Source organism: Heterodontus francisci, chromosome 17, assembly GCF_036365525.1.
Source record: "Heterodontus francisci isolate sHetFra1 chromosome 17, sHetFra1.hap1, whole genome shotgun sequence".
Lineage (NCBI taxonomy): Eukaryota > Metazoa > Chordata > Chondrichthyes > Heterodontiformes > Heterodontidae > Heterodontus > Heterodontus francisci.
Window position 1 is genome coordinate 2,939,762 of NC_090387.1, and position 24,547 is coordinate 2,964,308.

The 24,547-nt window shown below is 45.6% G+C and overlaps 1 protein-coding gene across 1 annotated transcript in view; it reads right to left on the reverse strand.

Annotated features, from left to right (window-relative positions):
- rhpn2 (rhophilin, Rho GTPase binding protein 2) overlaps positions 1–24,547 on the reverse strand; it is a 55,668-nt gene that overhangs the window by 5,500 nt on the left and 25,621 nt on the right. Inside the window, exons 3-12 of the mRNA XM_068049012.1 lie at positions 20,418–20,546; positions 18,002–18,077; positions 16,362–16,439; positions 12,391–12,515; positions 6,870–7,036; positions 4,347–4,534; positions 3,442–3,598; positions 3,057–3,176; positions 1,331–1,522; positions 1,140–1,216 (exon numbers count right to left, since the gene is read on the reverse strand). Coding sequence (XP_067905113.1) covers positions 1,140–1,216; positions 1,331–1,522; positions 3,057–3,176; positions 3,442–3,598; positions 4,347–4,534; positions 6,870–7,036; positions 12,391–12,515; positions 16,362–16,439; positions 18,002–18,077; positions 20,418–20,546 — 1,309 coding nt within the window. The remainder of the gene's footprint in view (positions 1–1,139; positions 1,217–1,330; positions 1,523–3,056; positions 3,177–3,441; positions 3,599–4,346; positions 4,535–6,869; positions 7,037–12,390; positions 12,516–16,361; positions 16,440–18,001; positions 18,078–20,417; positions 20,547–24,547) is intronic.

Consider the following 24,547-nt stretch of genomic DNA (forward strand, 5'->3'; position numbering starts at 1 on the left):
GAGGTCAATGCTCCAAGAAACTCATCAATAGAAGCCTAGGAGCAGGCCTGCTGCTGAATATCTGGAGACCAATCCTTCAATCACCACCATTACTTTCCTACCCTCCCACCCCAGGAATCGGAGAAACTTCCAGCCTCATAACCTCCCTCAAACCTACTTCTGACATTACCTCCACTTCACTGAAATGTCTGCTGTTCCTGATCAAAATGGCACTCCTGCCCTGCTCCTTCAAGAGTGCTGTGGAAAATGATGGTAGCTTTTTTTTTTAAAAAGGGACTGAAGTGGAAAAGGTAAATATGGCATGAAGGTGAAAGTCACCTTTTGTAAGGTCAGACGTGTATTGCAAGTCGGCTGTCAGCCCACAAGGCCCAGTGAAAGTAGCACAATTGCAGACATTACCCAACAGATTCCTCCATGGAACGTCAGCACTAACACACACAACTCATTAAAAAGTGCCAAATACTTGATATGCTGAGATGAAGATGGATGGAAGGATGTTTGTGAGGAGCGTAAACACTGGTACAGACTTGTTGGGCCGAATGGCCAGTTTCCATGCTGTATATTCTATGTAATTCTATGTAACACTGATTTCCCTACTGAGTAACTGCATCACCCAGTGTAGCTCTAATCCACATAGCTGATCTCTACTTCCCTCCTGACTCCCTCAATGCAATCTGCTCAAGCAGTAACTGCTCTTAGTACAACCTGGGTTGCAATGTTTGAGGTGCAAGGGGAAGTCAGACAGGAGCCTTGATCATTGACATAGAATCACAAGTGTGGGACAGGATTGAGCTCACCCTGGACTGCATCTCCCCTTCCCCCCGATCGATTACTGTCTGCACATTGTGGATGTCCACTTAGGTGTGTATGACCATTGTGGCGGAAGAGTCAGTTCTTGAGCAGAGGAGAAAGTTAGCAGGAAAAGGTCGGTGGAATGTTGCATATTAAACTAGGAGCTACAAACAGTTGGCAGTAAGTGTGGGAAAGCTCCCCGCCCCCCCCAGTCCCAGCAGCCCCCTGCTCCCACTCCCCAGCAACGACCCCCCCACCCACCATCCTCCACCCCCCAGCCCCCACTCCCCAGCAAAACCACCACCCACCTCCCACCCACTCTCCATCCTCCCCCCAGTAATACATACCAGTTTGTGAAAAAAATCTACCACTTTCACCTTGGAGAACTGCGGCTGCACAATTTCAATTTTTTGATCGCTTTTAGCTGCAGGGGGGAAAATATAAAATAAATAAATAAATCAGACAGGAACACAGTACTGATTACTGAGAAATGCATCAGGGTGACAGGGACACACACACTGAGGGAACTGTACTGTACCGATTATATTGGGAGCCTGCATCATGTCAAAATCATCCTCCTGTTCGTGCTCAGAATACTTGGTGAGTGAGCGTTTGTGGGAGACTCTCAGAATCTCCTGAAGGATCTCAATCTTCCTTAGAGATTTGCAGAGATTCTGCACTCTCATAGCCTCCTCATGCCCCATTATGGCTTTTCTTAGATGTGCTTTTCCTGTAGACACAAGGACAAGAGGAAGAGCTCAAAGCAGACTGACCAATAAGAATCTCTCAGCTAAGACAAACTTGCATTTCATAACCCACTGACCCATTCACCAGAATATTTAGGATTTTAAAATCTGCAGACATTTTTAAAGCTTATTTAAGGGAAATCAATATCAGAGTAATAGGAGGCATTCTAGGAGAAGGTAGAGTTCAGAACAAATATGTGTCCACAAAGAAAAGGGTGGGACTCTCAAATCTAGACACCCTTGGATATCAGAGCATACAGAGCATAGAATTAGGCAAAAAAAAAATATGTGTCAGAGACCAAAAGCTCACTACTGCAGAAAGCCTAGAGTATAGAAAAAGCAGGGGTGAAATTAATAAAGGAAAATTAGGAAAGCAGAGAGGGCATTAAAAGTATAGGTTTACCTTGGTTATATTTACCAAAGTTTGTTTTATGAATACATAAAGAGCAAAAGCATATCTAAGAGTAGAGTTGATTTGAGACCAAAAAGGTAACTACTTAATGAATACTTTGTGTTTGTCTTCATAAAAGAGTTGTTGGGAGGGGGGGGGGGGGGGGGAAACGATGCAGACACTGTAGTTGAGGAGGAGGAATGTGAAATATTGGATGGGATAAACATATTGAGGGAGGAAATCTCAAGGGTTTTAGCATCTTTGAAAGTGGATAAATCGCCAGGCCCAGTTGAAATGAATCCCAGGCTGCCAAGAAAAACAAGGGAAGCAGCAGAAGCTACAGGTGTGGTGCCAGAGGACTGGAGGACTGCTAACATTGTATCATTGTTTGAAAAGGGAGGAAGGAATAAACTGGGTAATTACAGGCCAGTCAGCCTAACCTCGGAGGTGGGAAAAGTATTGGAAAAAATTGAGAGTATAAATCGTTATTTAGAAAAGCACAAGTTATTCAAGGACAGTCAGCATGAATGTGTTAAGGGAAGGTAGTGTCTGACTACCTTGATTGAATTTTTTCAGGAAACAAGGCGGGTGAATGAGGTAGCGTTTTGATGTAGTCTACATGGATTTTAGCAAGGCATTCGACAAGGTCCTTCATGACAGACTGGTCAGAAAATCAAAAGTTCATGGGTTCAAAGGAAATTGGCAAGTTGGATTCAAATTTGGGTCAGTGGCAAGGAAGCAAAGGGTATTGGTTGGATGTTTTTGTGACTGGAAGGCTGTTTCAGGTGGGGCTCTGCAGGGCTCAGTACTGGGTCCTTTGCAGTTCATGATATATAATTTAGACTTAAGAGTAGGGGCTCCTTCTGTGCCGTTAGGACTCAGTACAAGAACGTTGCTATATAAATCCAAGCCTTTTTACTCTGGAGCAGAGAATTCTCTGGTTGCTAACCATGGCAACTGTGAAAGTACTTTTGAAGATTTCTCCTGGTGCAGAAGTGCAGTGAAACAGTCATTATGTGGATTAGAGTTACAGATGGTGATTCTGGGATTAAATAGCAATTCTTACAGCCAGAACATGCTCGCTGTGCTACAAATGGATCTCCAGAGTGCAGGCAGCAGTTTCTTACCTAAGCGCTTGCGTTCCTCTTTGCTTCTCAGGATACACAATGGTGCGAGCCCATCAGGCATTGCATCATACAGCTGGGAGAGAAGCATTTCCTGCTGGTCAGTGTCATCACAGGAATTCACTACAGCACACAGACATGGCAAGAGAACACAAACAAGGTGAACACGTTACTGGTATTCCATAGTTTACAGATTTCCCTTCCTCACCCACCTTCCTGACTAGTTCACAGGCTCGAAACTCTCACCCAAGTATATAAGCTTTGACCATGAGCATTATCTGGCTGTTTGACTATGGAGGGAATCAAGGTGAACACACACGCGTGGCCTCCTTTCTGCTGCAAACCCCCCAACCCTCCCACCCCGCTCCTGGCAGGTCCCAGTACTCACACTGGTGATCCAGCATTGCAACAGCCACAAAGTAATGTGCCAATGCTCTGTAATGTTCCAGCTTCACCTGCACAGTGTAGAACCAGGCCAAAGGAACATGCTCCTTGATGGGTGCCTGTGTGATGGACTGGTTGACGAGGCTGTACACATCGGACACCTAGGAAATCCAGATAAGAAATATTACCCAAGTCAGTTAACTTCTTTTAATCTGCCCAAATAAAACTCAATTTTCAAACATCAACACATGGTGTGCAAATCGCCTGCCGTGTTTCCCACCTCACAGTCGCCACATTTCAGAAGTACTGCATTGGCTAGAAACATTTTGGGACATCCCGAGGTTGTGAAAGACGTGAGAAATGAAAGGTCTTTCATCTTTTAAATTCCAAGCTTGTATTAATCACCTCTTTATTTACCTCCTCTTCAGCTCAGTGTCCTGCAGTGTGGGGCCATGAGAGCAAATCCACAGCATGACGGCAGGTGGAGCGTTACCTGCATACACACCCCAGCAGAAGGCACCACTCGTTACAGTGTTGGGGGGGCAATAGCAAAGTGGTTATGTTACTGAACTAATGATCCGGAGACAAGAGTTCAAATCCCACCAATAACAAATCCAGTCAGTCCCATTCCCCTGCTCGATCCCTGCAGGTTTATTTCCCTCAAGTGCCCATCCAATTTCCTTTTGAAATCGTTCATCGTCTCCACTTCCACCACCCTCATGGGCAGCGAATTCCAAGTCATTACCACTGGCTGTGTAAAAAAGTTCTTCCTCACATTGCCCTGCATCTCTTGCCCAAAATCTTAAATCTGTGTCCCCTTGTCCTTGTACCTTCAGCTAATGGAAATAGCTTTTGTGTCCACCCTATCCAAGCCTGTCAGAATCTTAAAAACCCAATCATGCAACGTACCCTGGCAGCTTCCTGTGCTACCCGCAGCAGGGTGAAGTACTGGTTGCGGATCCCGGGCAGCACCATCTTCTCGAAGGCACATTCCTGGGCTTGGGCCAGCATCAGGCGGATCAGCATGTTCTGCATCGATGGCCCCATGTCAAAGCTTGGGATGTGAGTGAAGGTTTCTTTCAAGTGGCTCAGCACCCCTGAAAACACAGAGTCATGTGAGGAATGCAGTAGGGAGAGAGAGCTGGGAGCAATTCGATAGATGGTCACATTGCCATTAATAACACTTGCTTTTGCCTCAATTTAGCAGAAATCTGTTATTCCAATCACTCAAATCTCCCCCACAGGCCCAGAAAGCAAACATTACCCAGGAGAGGGAGTGAGTGAATCAGAGTTGTAGCTATCAAAGGAGCCTTGGTGAGTTGCTGCAGTGCGTCTTGTAGATGGTACACACTGCATATACTAAGCTTGTTTAAGTATACATGATTAAGGGGTGATCTACATAAGAAGGTAGGAGTAGGTCATATGGGCCCTCGAGCCTGCTCCACCATTCAAGATCATGGCCAAGCTTCAACTCCACTTTCCCACCCTATCCCCATATCCCTCAAGTTGTTTAGTATCCCAAAAAAAAATCAATCACAGCCCTCTAAAAAGGTAGAGAATTCCAAAGATTCACAACTTTGAGTGAAGAAATAAATGTTACCATACAATTTGCATTCCTGTATCTGCATGTCAACTTCCTGTGATTGAAGTGTTTAAGATGATTAAATGATTTGATAGAGAGAGAGAAAAAATTTCCTCTGGTGGGGCAGTCCAGAACAAAGGGGCATAACCTTAAAATGACAGCGAGGCTGTTCAGGGGTGATGTGAGGAAGTACATTACCCAGAAGGTTGTGGAAATCTCTCCCAAAAAGCTGTTGAATCTGGTTGTCAATTGAAATTTCAAAGCAGAGATTGATGGATTTGTGAGGTAAGCATATTCAGGGTTATGGAATCCAGGTGGGTGAGTGGATGGAATCAAGATTAGCTATGATCTAATTGAATGGCGCAACATGCTCGAGGGGCTGAATGGCTTCCTCTCATGTTACTAATACAGAGATGTAAGCACACAGTAAGAGACATCATTAGCCCCATTCTGCAGACTTCAGGGTTCAGACCTCCCATCAGACGTCACTGGATGATCAGGAGCTGGAGCCCTGGCCAGAGGTTGATGGGTCAAAATCCTGGAACTCCCTTCCTAACAGCACTGTGGGTGCACCTACATCCCAAGGACTGCAGCAGTTCAAGAAGACAGCTCACCACCACCTTCTCAAGGGCAATTAGGGATGGGGAATAAATGCTGGCTTAGCCAGCTACGTCCACATCCCAGAAACAAATTTTTAAAAATTCCTCCCACCCTCCAACTCTAAGCCCCAGCTGTAGTGTTATGGGAACCCCAGATGTCAGGTCAGTAAGTCTGTCTGAATCATCTCCTGCTTCAGGTGCTACACACCTGGCTCATGATTCACGTGTTAAAAGCAAACAACCCTCGGTCACTAAACAAACACAGGCTTGTGTAGCTCGATGAGGTGTTCCCTTTCTAACTACAGTCAGTATTCCAGGAGCAGTTTGTTGGTGAACCAGAGTCAGCAGGCTGTAAGTGACACTATTATCCAGAGTGCGAGATAGTCACTCAATAAAATCTCATCTCTCCTCCCCTCATCTCCCCCACAACCCCCCCCTTACCCTGCAGAGTTAGCCTGACAGAACCCTCCTCCTACGACCAGAGACTACAATCCCTCTTCTCCCCATCATCAAGAGCAATTCACATCAGAAGCTAATCCCCCTCCTCTCCTAAAGGTGTTGACTTAACTCCCTTGTTCCCATTAGCAATAAGCAATCTCCAGTGTAAAGTTTCTACAATTCCCTGGAAACAAATCATTCCACTCAATCCTTTTACACCATTCCTGCCCAATGTCCCCCATTCTTTAACAGGGGCTTTACAGTAGCCCCACTGAGATCAGCTAATGGCACTGATTGGGAACTGAATCCACGGTTTCCTGTCTGTTTGATTCAGTACCACGGCTGGGAAGGCATTTACATACTGAGCTATCGGGGAACTTTGATGCATTGCTGAGGGAGCTTCCAATACATAAATCGACAGAGCAACCACTAACTATACACGAGCCATACTCCTGTTGAACAGTGATTCTGTACACTTACACATTGAATGATCCTTACCCTGCTGAATAACCCAAGTTTCACAGTACATATGCTGACTGCTGTGACAAGCAGACAGGTTTAACAAAACACTGAAGGGAATTATGATGAGGAAGGAGACAGGCTCCATCAGACGTAGAAAATCATGGATAAATGGTGCTGGTGTCTGTGATTCTAACGGTATGGAGCAGTCATCGTTTTCATAACTTAAGGAAACTCAACAGTTGAGGATTGGGTTGGGGGTGTGGAGGGGTGAAGTAGAAGAAGCTGTCTAGAGTTCTGTGCAAAAGGAAAAAGTATTGAACAAGGGAAGAACAAGACAGTTGAGATGCTGACCTGCTGCCCTCTGGAAAGCATCAATGGAGCTGTCGAGTCCAGCCTGGATCTTGCGGTCACTCCGGGTGCCAATCTGGGTGTACAGAGCTCCGATATTGAACAGAATGCTGGCTTTCTCCAGTGACAGATGTTGCTGGCACACAGGCACCCCAGTGAAGGAGTCATACCTAAAAGAGCATGGCAACAGTCAAACCACAGTCACAGCAAGAAGGAAGGAATCAAAAGCTTTGAATGGGGGAAAAAAAACTTGCATTTATATAAAACCTATTCATGTCTGAGCTGCATTTCACAGCCAAGGAATTGAGGGCAGTCAGTGTTTCGGACAAATGCAGCAGCCAATTTGCTCACAGCAAGATGGAAATTGAGCAGTTTCTGATTAAGGGATAAATACTGAACAGGACACTAGGAAGAACTCCCCTACTCTTCCGATACAGACCGGGAAGAACCCCCCTACTCTTCCAATACGGACCAGAAAGAACTCCCCTACTCTTGCGATACAGACCGGAAAGAACTCCCCTACTCTTGCGATACAGACCGGAAAGAACTCCCCTACTCTTCCGATACAGACCGGAAAGAACTCCCCTACTCTTGCGATACAGACCGGAAAGAACTCCCCTACTCTTGCGATACAGACCGTGGGATCTTTTGCATCCACCCAAGGCAGACGGAGTCTTGGTTTAATGTCTCATCCTAAAGACAGCACCTCTGAGTGTAGCATTCCCTCAGAACTACACTGGGAGTGTCAAACCAGATGTTATGCTTGTTTAGTTTAGTTTAGAAATACAGCACTGAAACAGGCCCTTCGGCCCACTGAGTCTGTGACGACCATCAACCACCCATTTATACTAATCCTACACTAATTCCATATTCCTACCACATCCCCACCTGTCCGTATATTTCCCTACCACCTACCTATACTAGGGGCAATTGCTAATGGCCAATTTATCTATCAACCTGCAAGTCTTTGGCATGTGGGAGGAAACCGGAGCACCCGGAGGAAACCCACGCAGACACAGGGAGAACTTGCAAACTCCACACAGGCAGTACCCAGAATTGAACCCGGGTTGCTGGAGCTGTAAGGCTGTGGTGCTAACCACTGTGCCGCCCTTGTGTCTGGAATGAGATTGATAGAACGGGGTGCGGAGCGGACTTTCAGCTGAGCGGTCAATTTCAGTAAGTTACAAGTTAATCCCTTTTTTGTTTCGGAGGACCGGGGACTGCTGGGTAGGGGAAAACTATTTATTTGGGCAGTGGCAGTACCCGAGACACTACACGTGTAGTGTCTCCCACCCACCCTCCTCCTCTAACCAAAAAAAAAGGACAAAAAAAAGGGTGTTGATAAGGTAAGCTTTTTATTTAAAACTTCAGTCCGTCGGATTGCTAAGCGAACAAGTTTTGACTTTTTTTTTCGTTTGGTTTTTCAGTAGATTTATTGGGAATCTAGAATAGTGGGAATGGAGGTAAAGGCAGTTGTATGTTCCTCCTGCAGAATGTGGGAGGTAGGGGTCGCCAAGAGTGTCCCTGCTGACTGCATCTGCGGGAAGTGCACCCAACTCCAGCTCCTCGCAGACCGCGTTAGGGAACTGGAGCTGGAGCTGGATGAACTTCGGATCATTCGGGAGGCGGAGGGGATTATTGACAGGAGTTATAGGGAGGCAGTCACACCTCAGGTAAAAGAAGTAGGTAGATGGGTTACCGTCAGGGGAAGGAAAGGGAACCAGCAGGCAGTGCAGGGATCCCCTGTGGCCGTTTCCCTCAACAACAGGTATACCGTTTTGGATACTGTTGGGGGGGACGACTTACCAGGGGTAAGCAATGGGGTGCAGGTCTCTGGCACAGAGTCTGTCCCTGTTGCTCAGAAGGGAAAAGGGAAGAGGAGCAGAGCATTAGTCATTGGGGACTCCATAGTTAGGGGAACAGATAGGAGGTTCTGTGGGAACGAGAGAGACTCACGGTTGGTGTGTTGCCTCCCAGGTGCCAGGGTACGTGATGTCTCCGATCGTGTTTTTGGGATCCTTAAGGGGGAGGGGGAGCACCCCCAAGTCGTGGTCCACATAGGCACCAACGACATAGGTAGGAAGAGAGATGGGGATTTAAGGCAGAAATTCAGGGAGCTAGGGTGGAAGCTTAGAGCGAGAACAACCAGAGTTGTTATCTCTGGGTTGTTGCCTGTGCCACGTGCTAGCGAAGAGAGGAATAGGGAGAGAGAGGAGTTGAACACGTGGCTGCAGGGATGGTGTAGGAGGGAGGGTTTTGGTTTCCTGGATAATTGGGGCTCTTTCTGGGGTAGGTGGGACCTCTACAAACAGGATGGTCTTCACCTGAACCAGAGGGGTACCAATATCCTGGGGGGGAGATTTGTTAGTGCTCTTCGGGGGGGTTTAAACTAAATCAGCAGGGGAATGGGAACCTAAATTGCAGTGCCAGTGTACAGGCTGTTGAGAGTAGTGAGGTAGGGGATAAGGTTACAGGGACACAAGAGGGCACTGGCAAGCAAGAACTTGGTTTAAAGTGTGTCTACTTCAACGCCAGGAGCATCCGGAATAAGGTGGGTGAGCTTGCAGCATGGGTTGGTACCTGGGATCCTGATGTTGTGGCCATTTCGGAGACATGGGTAGAGCAGGGGCAGGAATGGATGTTGCAGGTTCCGGGATTTAGATGTTTCAGAAAGAACAGAGAAGAGGGTAAAAGAGGGGGGGGTGTGGCATTGTTAATCAAGGAAAGTATTACAGCGGCAGAAAGGACGTTTGAGGACTCGTCTACTGAGGTAGTCTGGGCCGAGGTTAGAAACAGGAGAGGAGAGGTCACCCTGTTGGGAGTTTTCTATAGACCTCCGAATAGTTCCAGAGATGTAGAGGAAAGGATAGCGAAGATGATTCTCGACAGGAGCGAGAGTAACAGGGTAGTGGTTATGGGGGACTTTAACTTTCCAAATATTGACTGGAAATACTATAGTTCGAGTACTTTAGATGGGTCTGTTTTTGTCCAGTGTGTGCAGGAGGGTTTTCTGACACAGTATGTGGACAGGCCAACCAGGGGCGATGCCACATTGGATTTGGTACTGGGTAATGAACCCGGCCAGGTGTTTGATTTAGATGTAGGTGAGCACTTTGGCGATAGTGATCACAATTCGGTTAGGTTTACCTTAGCGATGGGCAGGGACAGGTATATACCGCAGGGCAAGAATTATAGCTGGGGGAAAGGAAATTATGACGCGATTAGGCAAGATTTAGGATGTGTAGGATGGGGAAGGAAACTGCAGGGGATGGGCACAAACGAAATGTGGAGCTTATTCAAGGAGCAGCTAATGCGTGTCCTTGATAAGTATGTACCTGTCAGGCAGGGAGGAAGTTGTCGAGCAAGGGAGCCGTGGTTTACTCAAGAAGTTGAAGCGCTTGTCAAGAGGAAGAGGGCGGCTTATGTTAGGATGAGACGTGAAGGCTCAGTTAGGGCGCTTGAGAGTTACAAGCTAGCCAGGAAGGATCTAAAGGGAGGGCTAAGAAGAGCAAGGAGAGGACACGAGAAGTCATTGGCGGATAGGATCAAAGAAAACCCTAAGGCTTTCTATAGGTATATCAGGAATAAACGAATGATAAGAGTTAGAACAGGGCCAATCAAGGATAGTAGTGGGAAGTTGTGTGCGGAATCAGAGGAGATAGGGGAAGCGTTAAATGAATATTTTTCATCAGTATTTGCAGTAGAGAAAGAAAATGTTGCCGAGGAGATTACTGAGATACAGCCTACTAGGCTAGATGGGATTGAGATTCACAAGGAGGAGGTGTTAGCAATTTTGGAAAGAGTGAAAATAGATAAGTCCCCTGGGCCAGATGGGATTTATCCTAGGATTCTCTGGGAAGCCAGGGAGGAGATTGCAGAGCCGTTGTTGTTGATCTTTAAGTCGTCATTGTCGACAGGAGTAGTGCCGGAGGACTGGAGGATAGCAAATGTTGTCCCCTTGTTCAAGAAGGGGAGTAGAGACAGCCCTGGTAATTATAGACCTGTGAGCCTTACTTCGGTTGTGGGTAAAATGTTGGAAAAGGTTATAAGAGACAGGATTTATAATCATCTTGAAAAGAATAAGTTCATTTGCGATAGTCAGCACGGTTTTGTGAAAGGTAGGTCGTGCCTCACAAACCTTATTGAGTTTTTCGAGAAGGTGACCAAACAGGTGGATGAGGGTAAAGCCGTGGATGTGGTGTATATGGATTTCAGTAAGGCGTTTGATAAGGTTCCCCACGGTAGGCTATTGCAGAAAATACGCAAGTATGGAGTTGAAGGTGATTTAGAGCTTTGGATCAGAAATTGGCTAGCTGAAAGAAGACAGAGGGTGGTGGTTGATGGCAAATGCTCATCCTGGAGTTTAGTTACTAGTGGTGTACCGCAAGGTTCTGTTTTGGGGCCACTGCTGTTTGTCATTTTTATAAACGACCTGGATGAGGGTGTAGAAGGGTGGGTTAGTAAATTTGCGGATGACACGAAGGTCGGTGGAGTTGTGGATAGTGTCGAAGGGTGGTGTAGGGTACAGAGGGACATAGATAGGCTGCAGAGCTGGGCTGAGAGATGGCAAATGGAGTTTAATGCGGAGAAGTGTGAGGTGATTCACTTTGGAAGGAGTAACAGCAATGCAGAGTACTGGGCTAATGGGAAGATTCTTGGTAGTGTAGATGAGCAGAGAGATCTTGGTATCCAGGTACATAAATCCCTGAAAGTTGCTACCCAGGTTAATAGGGCTGTTAAGAAGGCATATGGTGTGTTAGCCTTTATTAGTAGGGGGATCGAGTTTCAGAGCCACGGGGTCATGATGCAGCTGTACAAAACTCTGGTGAGGCCGCACCTGGAGTATTGCGTGCAGTTCTGGTCACCGCATTATCGGAAGGATGTCGAAGCTTTGGAAAGGGTGCAGAGGAGATTTACTAGGATGTTGCCTGGTATGGAAGGAAGGTCTTACGAGGAAAGGCTGAGGGACTTGGGGGTTGTTTTCGTTAGAGAGAAGGAGGAGGAGAGGTGACTTAATAGAGACATACAAGATAATCAGAGGGTTAGATAGGGTGGAAAGTGAGAGTCTTTTTCCTCGGATGAGGATGGCAAACACGAGGGGACATAGCTTTAAGTTGAGGGGTGAAAGATATAGGACAGATGTCAGAGGTAGTTTCTTTACGCAGAGAGTAGTAGGGGCGTGGAACGCCCTGCCTGCAACAGTAGTAGACTCGCCAACTTTAAGGGCATTTAAGTGGTCATTGGATAGACATATGGATGTAAATGGAATAGTGTAGGTCAGATGATCGGCGCAACATCGAGGGCCGAAGGGCCTGTACTGCGCTGTAATATTCTAAAAAAAAAAGATTTAAATCCATCACCTTCTGACTCTGAGGCAAAAGTGGTTCAAGAACATCCCAAGTTTGCTGAACATGATCAACATAAAATTAAACACTAAGCTGGAAAGACAGGCTTGAGACTGACTGAGACGGTCTGGTAACAGAGTGGAGGGGTGGGAAGAGGAAGAGACACAGAGATTCCTTACCAGGTGAAGAAGATTCCCAGGTGTCGGTTGGGCTGGAAGAACCGACTCTCCAAGAAGCTGAGCTGATTGTAGTAGGACATCAGCAGCTCGACACCCAACTCATTTCGGCTCGGAGTCCGGATAGCCTGTACAGAGGGGACAGATCTGAATCACTGGCCACCACAGCGGGGAAAAACACAACAGAACAGGACTGGCAAAGGGGGTGGGGAGGGGGGAAAGGGGCAGGGGGTGCTACATAGTTAATCCTGGGTAGCTAAACTCCAAGCCATGGCTATTGCTCAAGTTGTGGGGAAAGTAAGTATAAATTATTCAAATTGCAGAGGCGATTATCCTCTTTATTGGCAAATGCCAAGGAGCTGTAGCCAGGCTGCTTCAGTGCAGATTGTTGAGGAGGATCTCCAGGCAGCATCAGCACTGAGGAGGGAGTACAAACCAGGCTAGGAATTTCACATGCAGTTTTTGGTTGTAATGTATTTTTTCCATTCAAAAAGACTAGCTGTTGAAGTCAGTCTGAAGGTACAGTGGTGAACTTAGCATTCTTGGTGCTGGACTCTCCATCCAAGATGGAACATTCAAATGTCACCAGGGCGAGTTAGCATCATCGAATTTACAGCACAGAAACAGGCCATTCGGCCCACCTTCTCTATGCTGGTGTTCATGCTCCACTCAAGCTTCTTCCCACCTTACTTCATCGCAAACCATCAATGTATTCTTCTATAAATTTTCTCCCTCATGTTCATCCAGCTTCCCTTTAAATGTATCGATACTATTCATCTCAACCACTCCCTGTGGTAGCGGGTTTCACATTCTACCCACTTTCTGGGGAAAGACGCTTCTCCTGAATTCCCTATTGAACTTATTAATGACCATCTTATATTTATGGTCCCTCGTTCTAGTCTTGCCCACAGGTGGAAACATCTGTCAATCTTACAGCACAGGAAGTGGCTGTTCAGCCAGTCATAAGACATGGAACTGAATTCAATAAATCTGACACTGTATTGAGAAAAAAGGAACCATGTTGTTAAAGTCAACAGGTTCACTAACATCCTTCAGGGAAGGGAACCCTGCCACCCGTACCGGGTCTGTCCCACACACAACTCCACTTGATGAACTCTTAACTGTCCCAAATGGTCCAACTGTGGCCTTGCCCATATTCCAAGAAATATTTGGATCCTGCATCATAACTTCCTCCTTAATGACCTGCTTATTGTGGTGCTGACCCACATAGGAATAGGATCATAGGAAATAGGAGCAGGAGTAGGCCATTCGTCCCGTCGAGCCTGATCATGGCAGATCATCTACCTCTACGCCATTTTTCCCGCACTATCCCCATAACCCTTGATGTCGTTAGTATCCAGATATCTATCGATTTCTGTCTTGAACATGCTCAATGATTGAGCTTCCACAGCCCCTCTGGGGTAGAGAATTCCAAAGATTCACCACTCTCTGAGTAAAGAAATTCCTCCTGATCTCAGTTTTAAATGGCCTGCTCCTTATTCAGAGACTGTGTCCCCTTGTTCTAAACTCACCAGCCAGAGGAAATATCCAATCTACATCTACCCTGTCAGAATTTTGTAAGTTTCAATGAGATCACCTCTCATTCGTTGAAACTCTAGAGAATACAGGCCCAGTTTTTGCAATCTCTCCTCATAAGACAATCCCACCATCCCAGGGATTAGTCTGGTGAACCTCCGTTGCACTCCCTCTATGGCGAGTATATGCTTCCTTAGATAAGGAGATCAAAACTGTACACAGGTGCGGTCTCACCAAGGCTTTATACAATTGAAGCAAGACATCTTTACTCCTGTACTCAAATCCCCTTGCAGTGAAGGCCAACATACCATTTGCCTTCCTAATTGTTTGCTGCACCTGCATACTAGCTTTTAGTGACTCATGAACAAGGACACCCAGGTCTCTTTGGATATCAACACTTCCCAACCTCTCACCATTTAAGAAATACTCTGTCTTTCTGGTTTTTTTCTACCAAAGTGGATCACTTCGCACTTATTCACATTATATTCCATTGGCCATGTTCTTGCCCATTCACTTAGCCTGTCCAAATCCCCTTGAAACCTCCTTGCATCCTCCTCACAACTTACATTCCCACCTCGTTTTGTGTCATCCGCAAATTTGGAAATATTACATTTGGTCCCCACATCCAAATCATTGATAGAGATTGTGAGCAGCTGTGGCCCAAGTACTGATCCTTGCAGTATCCCCACTAGTAACAGCCTGCCATCCTGAGAATGACCAGTTTATTCCTACTCTCTGCTTTCTGTCTGTTAACCAATTCTCAATCCATTGCAGTATATTACCCCCAATCCCATGTGCTCTAATTTAATTTACTAACCTCCTGTGTGGGACCTTATCAAAAACCTTCTGAAAATCTAAATACACTACATCCACTGGTTCTCCTTTATCTATGCTACAAGTAACATCCTCAAGAAACTCCAACAGGTTTGTCAAACAGGATTTCCCTTTCATTAATCCATGTTGACTCTGCCCAATCATATTATCTTCCAAGTGTCCAATTATCTCATCCTTTGTAATAGATTCCAACATTTTCCCGACTACTGATGTCAAACTAACATGTCTGTAGTTCTTAGTTTTCCCCCTCCTTCCTTTCTTAAATAGTGGGGTTATATTTGCTACTTTCCAGTCTGCAGGAACCCTTCCAGAATCTATAGAATTTTGAAAGATAACCACTAATGCATCCAATATCTCTACAGCTACCTCCTTCAACACTCTGGGATGTAGCTCATCTGCTCCAGGGGATTTATCAACTTTCAATCTAATTAATTTTTCGAGTACTACCTCTTTATTGATACTAATTACTTTCAGTTCCTCATTTTACAAGTCCCTTGGTTCCCTGGTATTTCTGGGAGATTTCCTCTGCGAAGATAGACACAAAGTAATTGTTTAGTCTCTCCACCATTTCTTCATTCTCCACCACAAACTCTCCTGTCTCTGCCTGCAATGGACCCACATTTGTCCTTGCTAATCATTTCCTTTTCACACACAAAGAAGCTTTTACATTCTGCCTTTATGTTTCTAGCTAGCTTGCATTCATAATCTCTTTTCCCTTTATCAGTTCCTTGGTCCTCCTTTGCTGGATTCTAAATTGCTCCCGATACTCGGGTTTACCACTTTTTTTGGTGACCTTATAAGCCACTTCCTTTGACCTAATGCAATATTTAACTTATTTTGGTGAGCCACGATTGATTCACCTTTCCTGTTGGGTTTTTGTCTTAGAGGAATGTATATTTGTTGTAAACCGTGTAATACTTCTTTAATTACTAGCCATTGCCTGTCTACTGTTAAATCTTTTCATGTATTTTCCCAATCCACCATAGCCAACTTGCCCCTCATACCTTCGTAGTTTCCTTTGTTCAGATTTAAGACCCTAGTTTCAGAATGAACTATATCTCTTTCAAACTTAATGTAGAATTCTATCATATTGTGGTCACTATTACCTAATGGCTCCTTTCCAGCAAGGTTATTAATTAGCTCTTTCTCATGCATAATATTAAATCTAAAATAGCCCAATCCCGAGTTAGTTCTTCAATATACTGGCTCCAGAAACCCATCTCGTACACACTCCATGAATTCATCCTCCGCACAGACCAGGAAAGTTTCCAAATCAAATCCTGCTGCCTGAATTAGCCAATCTCAACTAGGATAGGAGTAAGAGACCCTCCAACTGGACTTAGAACCTTGATTTCTATCCAAGAACTTCTGCTGGAAAGTTGCAGTTAACCTTTAAATCTTCACATGAAGACTAATGTTTTTGGTGAGGGCAACTCTTTCCAACACATGGACAGCCTGGTCCTCCAGCAGTAGTCAGCTCCTTCAGGAGGAGTAGGGAAGACATGTGCACATGCAACAGAACACAGGCCTGATACTGGATAGAGTGCACAGGCCACACTCGTACATGGGAAGCCCAACGCAATGTAACCCTATCAGAAGCTCACCTGCCGCAGGTCCATCACATCCAGGATCTTATCTTCATGTTCGGTTGGGTCCTCGCTGTAGTGCTCCTGAATGAAATCCTGCAGGAAAGAGGAGAAACACAAAGCATTTCAGAGGCAATGAAAACTTATGTGGGTTAAATTTCTTTTAATGAAATACAAATTCCAGAAGACTTGAAGGTTACTGACCCATCAGTCCCGGCCATTATCATATTCTCTTGGGCATCCAGGTGAGATTGGAATGCTTTGCCATCAATGGGCAATGCGCCTCCATGGTAACAACTGATTCCATCCAAATCTCCTAATGGGACTTTCTCCCCCCCACCCCCCACCAACCACCACGTCCAAAACCAAAAAGTCAGTCTCTGATTAGGTGACAGGCGACACATGCAGGTTACTAACAGTTAGCCTGAACTAATACATCCTCCAGTCAATGTAGTCAATGCAATGGAGGAGTGAGTTAATCACAACAGGTAACAGCATTGGATGGAAAGGGCCAGGGTAGTTTATCAAAGACGTCCCTACAGCCTGGGATCAATGTGGTTTGAATTCATGCCCTTTAGCATGAGAACACCTTTCCCAGGAATGAGGGGAAAGAGTTTTAACACTATGTACCGCAGTGAAAACTCAAAATCAGTCTTCAAAATAATGCACTCGCCAAACTGTGATGCAGGAAGCAGTAGAATAGCTCAAGGCACATTGACATTTTAATGTTCTTTAACAAGAAATCTTGCTCATTTGTACGGCCCAAGAATCCTCATCTGTAACAGGAGCAACAGTTCTGGGCAGATACCAGCCAAGTACTGTACACCGTCTAATTCAGAGAGCTCCTGGGCTCGAGAGATGCCAGTCTCCTGAGGTTCAACATTTAAGGTTGACTCGTGACAGATGTCAATAACGCAGGGTTCCTCACATAACCTCGATCTGCATTTATATAGTGTCTTCAACATAGTAAAACATCCCAGAGCACTTCACATGAGTGTTAACAGAGAAGTTGACTTAGGAAGAGATGACTGGAATATGTTAAACCAGAAATGAAAAACACTCTCCCCATTTCCACTCATCCTCTCGCCCCTGTTCTCATTTAATTCTAAACAAATTTCATTTCTGGAAAAAAGCATCAAATCTTCCTCAACTCCTACCATGTATATGTTTTCAGTAAACAACCAATTTTCCAGCAATCCGTCTAGGTTTTGGAAGATTGACAAGCAATCGGCTGCAGTGCTGGAGCGGGCAGTACTGAGGGAGTGCTGCACTGTCTAAGGGGGTGCTTTTCAAATGAGAAGCTGTTTGCCTTCTCAGGTGGGCGTAAGTGATCCCACAGCACAACTGGGAGAGTAGAGAGTTCTCCCCGGTGTCTTGGCCAACAATTATCACTCAATTGTTATTTAACAAAAAAAAAAATCAGAGATATTGTTTCTGGGATCTTGCTGTGCATACATTGTAATGTAGCAATCATAGCAGCCAGAGACTACATGTAAAAAGTACTTCATGGGCTGTGACATGTTTTGGGATGTCCTAATTAAAAAGTGCTATAGAAATGCAAAATCTTTATCTTAAGTTTTGACAAGTAATGGCATAGAAACAAAAAGTTTGTTACCCAGGAACTGTCTTCCTGGCAGCCAATGCCAATCTGGCCTTACCTTGAAGGGCATCACAAAGTCAACTTCCTTCGTTTCTTTGAGTCCCAGTGGGATGAGGGGAAAGCAGAGTAAATCCCTGCAAAAAAAATACAGAGACAAATTCATGCAAATCCTCATGAGCAGACATGAATGTGAGTTTACAAACAGTCCATATTGTTTAAACACTGATTAACAACGGCCAACCCTTGCCACAGACCTCAAAATGTTTCAGGGTATTCTGGAGTGAGGCAAGTTAACACTGCAAATCCCACAGCAAGGTTTAGAAAAAGAAATGATCTTCACAGTTGAGTAATCCCACTAGGAAAATCAGGGTGGTGAAGGGCATTGGAAGAGGCAAATTCAAACACAAGCCAATATGAAAGCTGGATTTTTAGGCATTAAGTGGCTTTCATTTCACTGATGTGTGGACAGAATTTAAAGGGTTAAAGCTGCAGAGTCAGAAGTGAGGATAAAACTTTAGTTATGAAGATGGAGACAGAATTGGCTGTGGGGCCCCCAGAGACTGAGAGTGAGCAAGAAAGAAATAGAAAGCCTTTGTGTGTGGAAGAGAAATCGAGCTGGAGTTGGTGAGATCAGAGACACAATGAAGGCTTTCATTGCATTATCTCACCGGATTTAAAGAAGGTTGAGTTACGCTGAATGGACGAGGAAACCCGCCAGTACATTCCACTGAGGTGCCAGGGAGACTGGCACACAAACCACCCTTGTTCAGGGTACTGACTGACAGGACCTCTCTTCACCAGGACACTCATTTACACAATCTGCACTCGCACCCTATTCAATGCCTCACTTGTGCTGATGCTAGTTATCACTCCTCCTCTCCCTCCCTCCTCCCTCCTGCCTGAGCCTCACTAGTTTCCACTAATAGGGAAGGACTCCCAGCTCAGCCCAGCTTGTAGTTATACTATGAAAGTTGGTGTCAGCCTGGGGTAGGTTAATATGGTAGAAGAATGATTGTGTTACTGGACAAGTAATTTAGAGACAGGAGTTCAGACTATGGTAGTTGGGGAATTTAAAATTCAGTTAATGAAATCTGGAATAAAAAGCTAGTATCGACAACCAGATTGTCATAAACACCCATCTGGTTCACTAGTATCTTTCAAGGAGGGAAATCTGCTGTCCTTACCTGGTTTGACCTACATTGTGACTCCAGACCCACAGCAATGTGGTTGACTTTTACCTGCCCTCTGAAATGGCCCAGCCAGTCACTCAGTTCTATCAAATTGCTACAGCAAAGCACAACTACCACATGGGCAGGTCAAGGCAGCAGCTCATCACCAACTTCTCAAGGAAAATTCAGGACAAGCAATAAATGCTGGCCTTGCCAACGATGCCCACATCCCGTGAATGAATAAAAACAGCTGCTACAATTATCACCTGGGCTAAGGAAGGAAAATCTGCTGAGGTCCATGTTCCCAATCACGAATTAGAAAATGGGCAGCTGGCAAGGACAGGATAAGGTGCAGCTGTGATATCCCCATGGTTGAACAGCCCACTAATTTTCTAGGCTCACAACGTTCCCTCTAAGCTGCACTCAAATCAGAAAGGTGCCACTTTGGGAACAAACAGTCCGTGCACAAGCAATGCTCCCTTTAAGATGCGTGCCCGCATGTCAATCTTCAAGGGACCATGCATGCAACAAGCCAGCTGGGCACAGAAAACAGAAATTAGAGGGAACATTTCTCACTGATAAAGAATGTTCCCCTTGAGTGCGATATCAGAGGGAACTCAGCACATAACAACCATTATCCCAATGCAAGGCAGCAACTCTCAGCTCAGGATGGAAGAAAACGACCAACAAGCAAGCTAGAGAGATCGGGGGCATGGGCATCAGCAAATGGGGCTTTCCTCATTAGATATGGGGCAATATGAAAGAATGGGACAGGGTAGATAGAAGCAGTCTGTTTTTAGTAGTTGAGGATCTTGAAAAAAAGAGCATAACTATAAGATTGATGTAAAGGATTTAGAAGAGAGGGCAGAAGAAACTTGCTGAGAGTGTGTTCAGGCTTGGGATTTACTCCCTGGGTTAGTGGTTGAGGCAAAAACTGTCAACATTCAGGATTAGACTGCAGAGGAAGATGAAGGAAAAGGGGACAAAGGGAGATTGGAAAAGAACAGACAAATGTGCTTGCAGGGAGGGTGAACACCTTTATGGACAGTTGGGCTGTTCAGAGTCTTAACGAGTGAATCGAGCCCGGGTTTCAAACAGCTGCTGCAGGTCTGAGCTGAGACCGACCGACCAACAGTCGAAAGCTGAAATGACTGTCTAACCTGAGGTTGTCTGTTTAAAAATGTGAAATCCAGCCCCGAGTGGAGGAGGGAAAAAAAATCCCTGAGAGGATGGCAGCCGTCACCAGCAGTGGTTACTTTATAAAACACGCTTCAGACTGGTTTGTCAAGAGGTTTGGGAACTCACTTTTCATTCTGATAAACTTCAACAGAGCCGTTTAACCCTTCAAGCTCCTGTTTCAGCAGTTGCAAGTTGGAGTTGACAAAACTCAGTTCCAGCATCACCATATCACGCACCTTGCTGTTGTCCGTCGCCCTGTAAGACAGAGAAGCACGAGTCGAGCTCTTAGGCTGCTCCAGGTACAGCTACAGTAAAACATGCAGAGATCCCATCACCCACATTGTCTGCACTCAGTCTTCCCTACCACTCTCACTGGGGGACAGTTTCAGAATCCTATGTACCCCCATGCAGCCAACACACTGTGAATGTGAATACCAATGGACACAAAGCCAAACACAGTTTTAACCTCACACAAACATTTATACCACAGCCTACACCACACGCCTACCCAAGCCTGTCTTCTCATAACCCCCAAAAAGCATAAGCACACAGTCACTTATCTGGTCATCATCACATTGCTGTTTGTGGCAGCTTGCTGTGCGCAAATTGGCTTCTGCATTTCCGACACTACAGAGCACGCAGTCCAATTCTCCAATTTCTGCGAGTTATAGGACTCGGGCTGTCTCCACAGCTTGCACTGCCAGAGGGGCCTCTCTGTAGTTGCAGCATCTCATTTATTGCACATTTTTGTTTGCACTGGAGTGCTGACTTGGGTTGCATTAGAGTGCTAAAGTGAGAGTTTTGTGACTGAGGGAGTTCGGTGAGGAGGGAGCGAGGAGCTCCTTTCATTTCCTACCTGTCCTCCAAGAGCGTGAGGGGAGCCGAGAGTTTCCACAGAGCACAGCTGACTGGTGAGTAAGTCTTGGTGGGTATTTTTCAAGTAGTATTGAATTGTAAGTCATTGTTTTAGTAAGACTTAGTTGATTTATTTTTTTATTATAATAGTCTTATAAAGTTTTAAATTTAAAGGGTTTAGTCATGGCAGGAGAGCTTAAAGCCGTGGTTTGCTCCTCTTGCTGCATGTGGGAATCCGGGAACATTTCCAGTCCCCGGGACCAGCATGTGTGCAGGAAGTGTGTCCAGCTGCAGCTCCTGGAAGCTCAGGTTTCAGAGCTGGAACGGCAGCTGGAAACACTCTGGAGCATCCACGAGTCTGAGAGCATCGTGGGATAGCATGTATAGAGAGGTGGTCACACAGCAGCTGAAGGGACTTGAGGGAGGAAGGAAGGGAATGGGTGACCACCAGGCAATCCAAGAGAATCAGGCAGGTAGTTCAGGAGTCCCCTGGGGTCCCACTTGCAAATCGGTATTCCATTTTGGAGGCTGGTTCCTCCAGGGAGTGCAGACAGAGCCAAGCTTCTGGCACCACAAGCAGCCTGTCTGCACAGGTAGGAGGAAAAGAGAGGAAGACAATATTAATAGGGGATTCTATAGTCAGGGGAACAGATAGGCGCTACTGTGGCCATCAACATGACTCCAGGATGGTGTGTTGCCTCCCTGGTGCCAGGGTCCAGGATGTCACTGAACGGCTGCAGGGCATTCTGAAGGGAGAGGGTGATAAGGCAGAGGTCATGGTACATGTTGGTACCAATGACATAGGTAGAAAGAGGGATGAGGTCTTGTATCAAGAATTCAGGGAGTTAGGCAGCAGACTGAAAAGCAGGACCTCTCGGGTTGTAATCTCTGGTTTACTCCCAGTGCCATGTGCTAGCGAGTATAGAAATAGGAGAATATCACAGATGAATGCATGGCTTAAGAGTTGGTGCAGGAGGGAGGGTTTTAGATTCCTGGACCACTGGGACCGTTTCTGGGGAAGGTGGGACCTGTACAAGCGGGACAGTCTACATCTGAACCACAGGGGGACTAACATTCTTGCTGGCAGGTTTGCTAGTGCTGTTGGGAGGAGTTTAAACTAATTTGGCAGGGGGAGGGGACACAGACACCTAGCAGAATAGGGACACAGCTAAACACAGGAAAGCAAACGTGTCAGAGGGAATACAGCGGAAGTAAGTTTCAAGGGAGTAAGACCAGGATGGAAGGCCTCTACTTAATGCCAGGAGTATTGCAGGTAAAACGGATGAGTTAAGGGCAACGATTGTGATATAGTTGCCATCACGGAGACATGTTGAGGGAGGGGCAGGATTGGCAGCTCAATATCCCAGGATATAGAATCTTCAGGCGAGACAGAGGAGGGGGTAAAAGAGGAGGGGGCATTGCAATATTAGTTAAGGAGTCAGTTACTGCAGTAAGGAGAGATGATATCTTGGAGGGGGCATCAAATGAAGCTTTATGGGTAGAGTTTAAGAATAAAAAAGGGACAGCCACATTGCTAGGTGTTTATTATAGACCCACAGTTGTCAGCGGGAAATTGAGGAGCAAATATGTGCACAATTCACAGAGGTGTGTAAAAATAATAATAGGGTAATTATATTAGGTGACTTCAACTTTTCCAACATTAATTGGGATAGTCATCGTGTTAAGGGCTTAGATGGAGTGGAGTTCTTAGCTCAATATGTAGAGGATCCAACAAGGGAGGGTGCAGTGTTGGACCTAATTCTGGGGAATGAAGCCGGACAGGTGGTTGATGTGTTGGTGGGGGTGCATTTTGGTGATAGTGACCACAACATGGTACAATTTAAGCCTGTTATGGAGAAAGAAATAGACAAGTTACAAAAAAAGGTTTTGGATTGGGGGAGAGCGAATTTTAGTAAAATAAGGCAGGATCTGGCCAAGGTAGACTGGAAAGAGTTACTTGTCGGGAAATCTACAGAAGAGCAGTGGGGGGCATTCAAAAAGGAAATGGGGAAGGTACAGGCCCAACATGTTCCCTCCAGGGTAACAGGTAGGAGCAACAAGTTCAGAGAACCATGGATGACCAGAAACATTCAGGGTACGATGAGAAGGAAAAGAGAGGATTTTAGCTAATACAAGGAGAGCAAATCAACGGAAGCATTAGTGGAGTACAGAAAGTGTAGGATGGAGCTTAATAAAGCAATTAGGAGAGCAAAGAGGGGATATGAGAAAGCTTTGGCTGGTAAAAGTAGGGAAAATCCTAAGATATTCTATGTATATCAATGGGAAGAGGATAACCAGGGAAAGAGTAGGACCCATTAGGGAATCTGTGGGTGAGCCAGAGAACATTGGTAGGGCGTTGAATGAATACTTCACATTTGTCTTCACCCAAGAGAATGAGGATGTAGTTATGGAACTCAGAGAGAGACTGTGAGATTCTTGAGCAAATTGTGATGGGGGGGGTGGTGGGGGGGGGGGGGGGGGGGTGGGACAAGGTATTGGAGGTTTTTGCAGGCTTAAAAGTGGACAAATCTCCAGGTCCGGACGATTTGTGTCCCAGGATGCTGTAGGAGGTGAGGGTGGAGATTGCAGGGGCTCTGACTCAAATTTTTAATTCCTCTCTGGCTATGGGGGAGGTGCCAGAGGACTGGAGAACAGCTAATGTGGTCCCATGATTTAAGAAAGGTTTTAGAGATAAGCCAGGGAACTACAGACCAATCAGTCTCACGTCAGTGGTAGGGAAACTATTGGAGAAAATTCTGAAGGAGAGAATCTATCTCCACCTGGAGAGGCAAAATTTGATTAGGAATAGTCAGCATGGCTTTGTCAGAGGGAGGTCATGCCTAACAAATTTGATTGAATTTTTTGAGCATGTGACCAGGTGTGTAGATGAGGGTAGTGCAGTTGATGTAGTTTACATGGATTTCAGCAAAGCCTTTGACAAGGTCCCACATGGGAGACTTATCAAGAAAGCAAATGCACATGGGATACAAGGTAACTTGATAAAGTGGATTCAAAATTGGCTTAGCTGTAGGAGAGAGAGTGATGACAGACGGCTGTTTTAGTGACTGGAAGCCAGTGTCCAGTGGTGTACCACAGGGATCTGTGCTGGGTCCCCTATTGTTTGTCATTTATATAAACGACATAGATGACTATGTGGGGGGTAGGATCAGTAAGTTCGCGGATGACACAAAGATTGGCTCAGTGGTTAACAGTGAGGTTGAGTGCCTTGGGTTACAGGAAGATATAGACAGGATGGTCAAATGGGCAGAAAAGTGGCAGATGGAATTTAACCCTGAAAAGTGTGAGGTGATACACTTTGGAAGGAGTAATGTGACACAGAAGTATTCAATGAATGGCCTGACACTGGGAAGTTCCGAGGAACAAAGGGACCTTGGCATGTT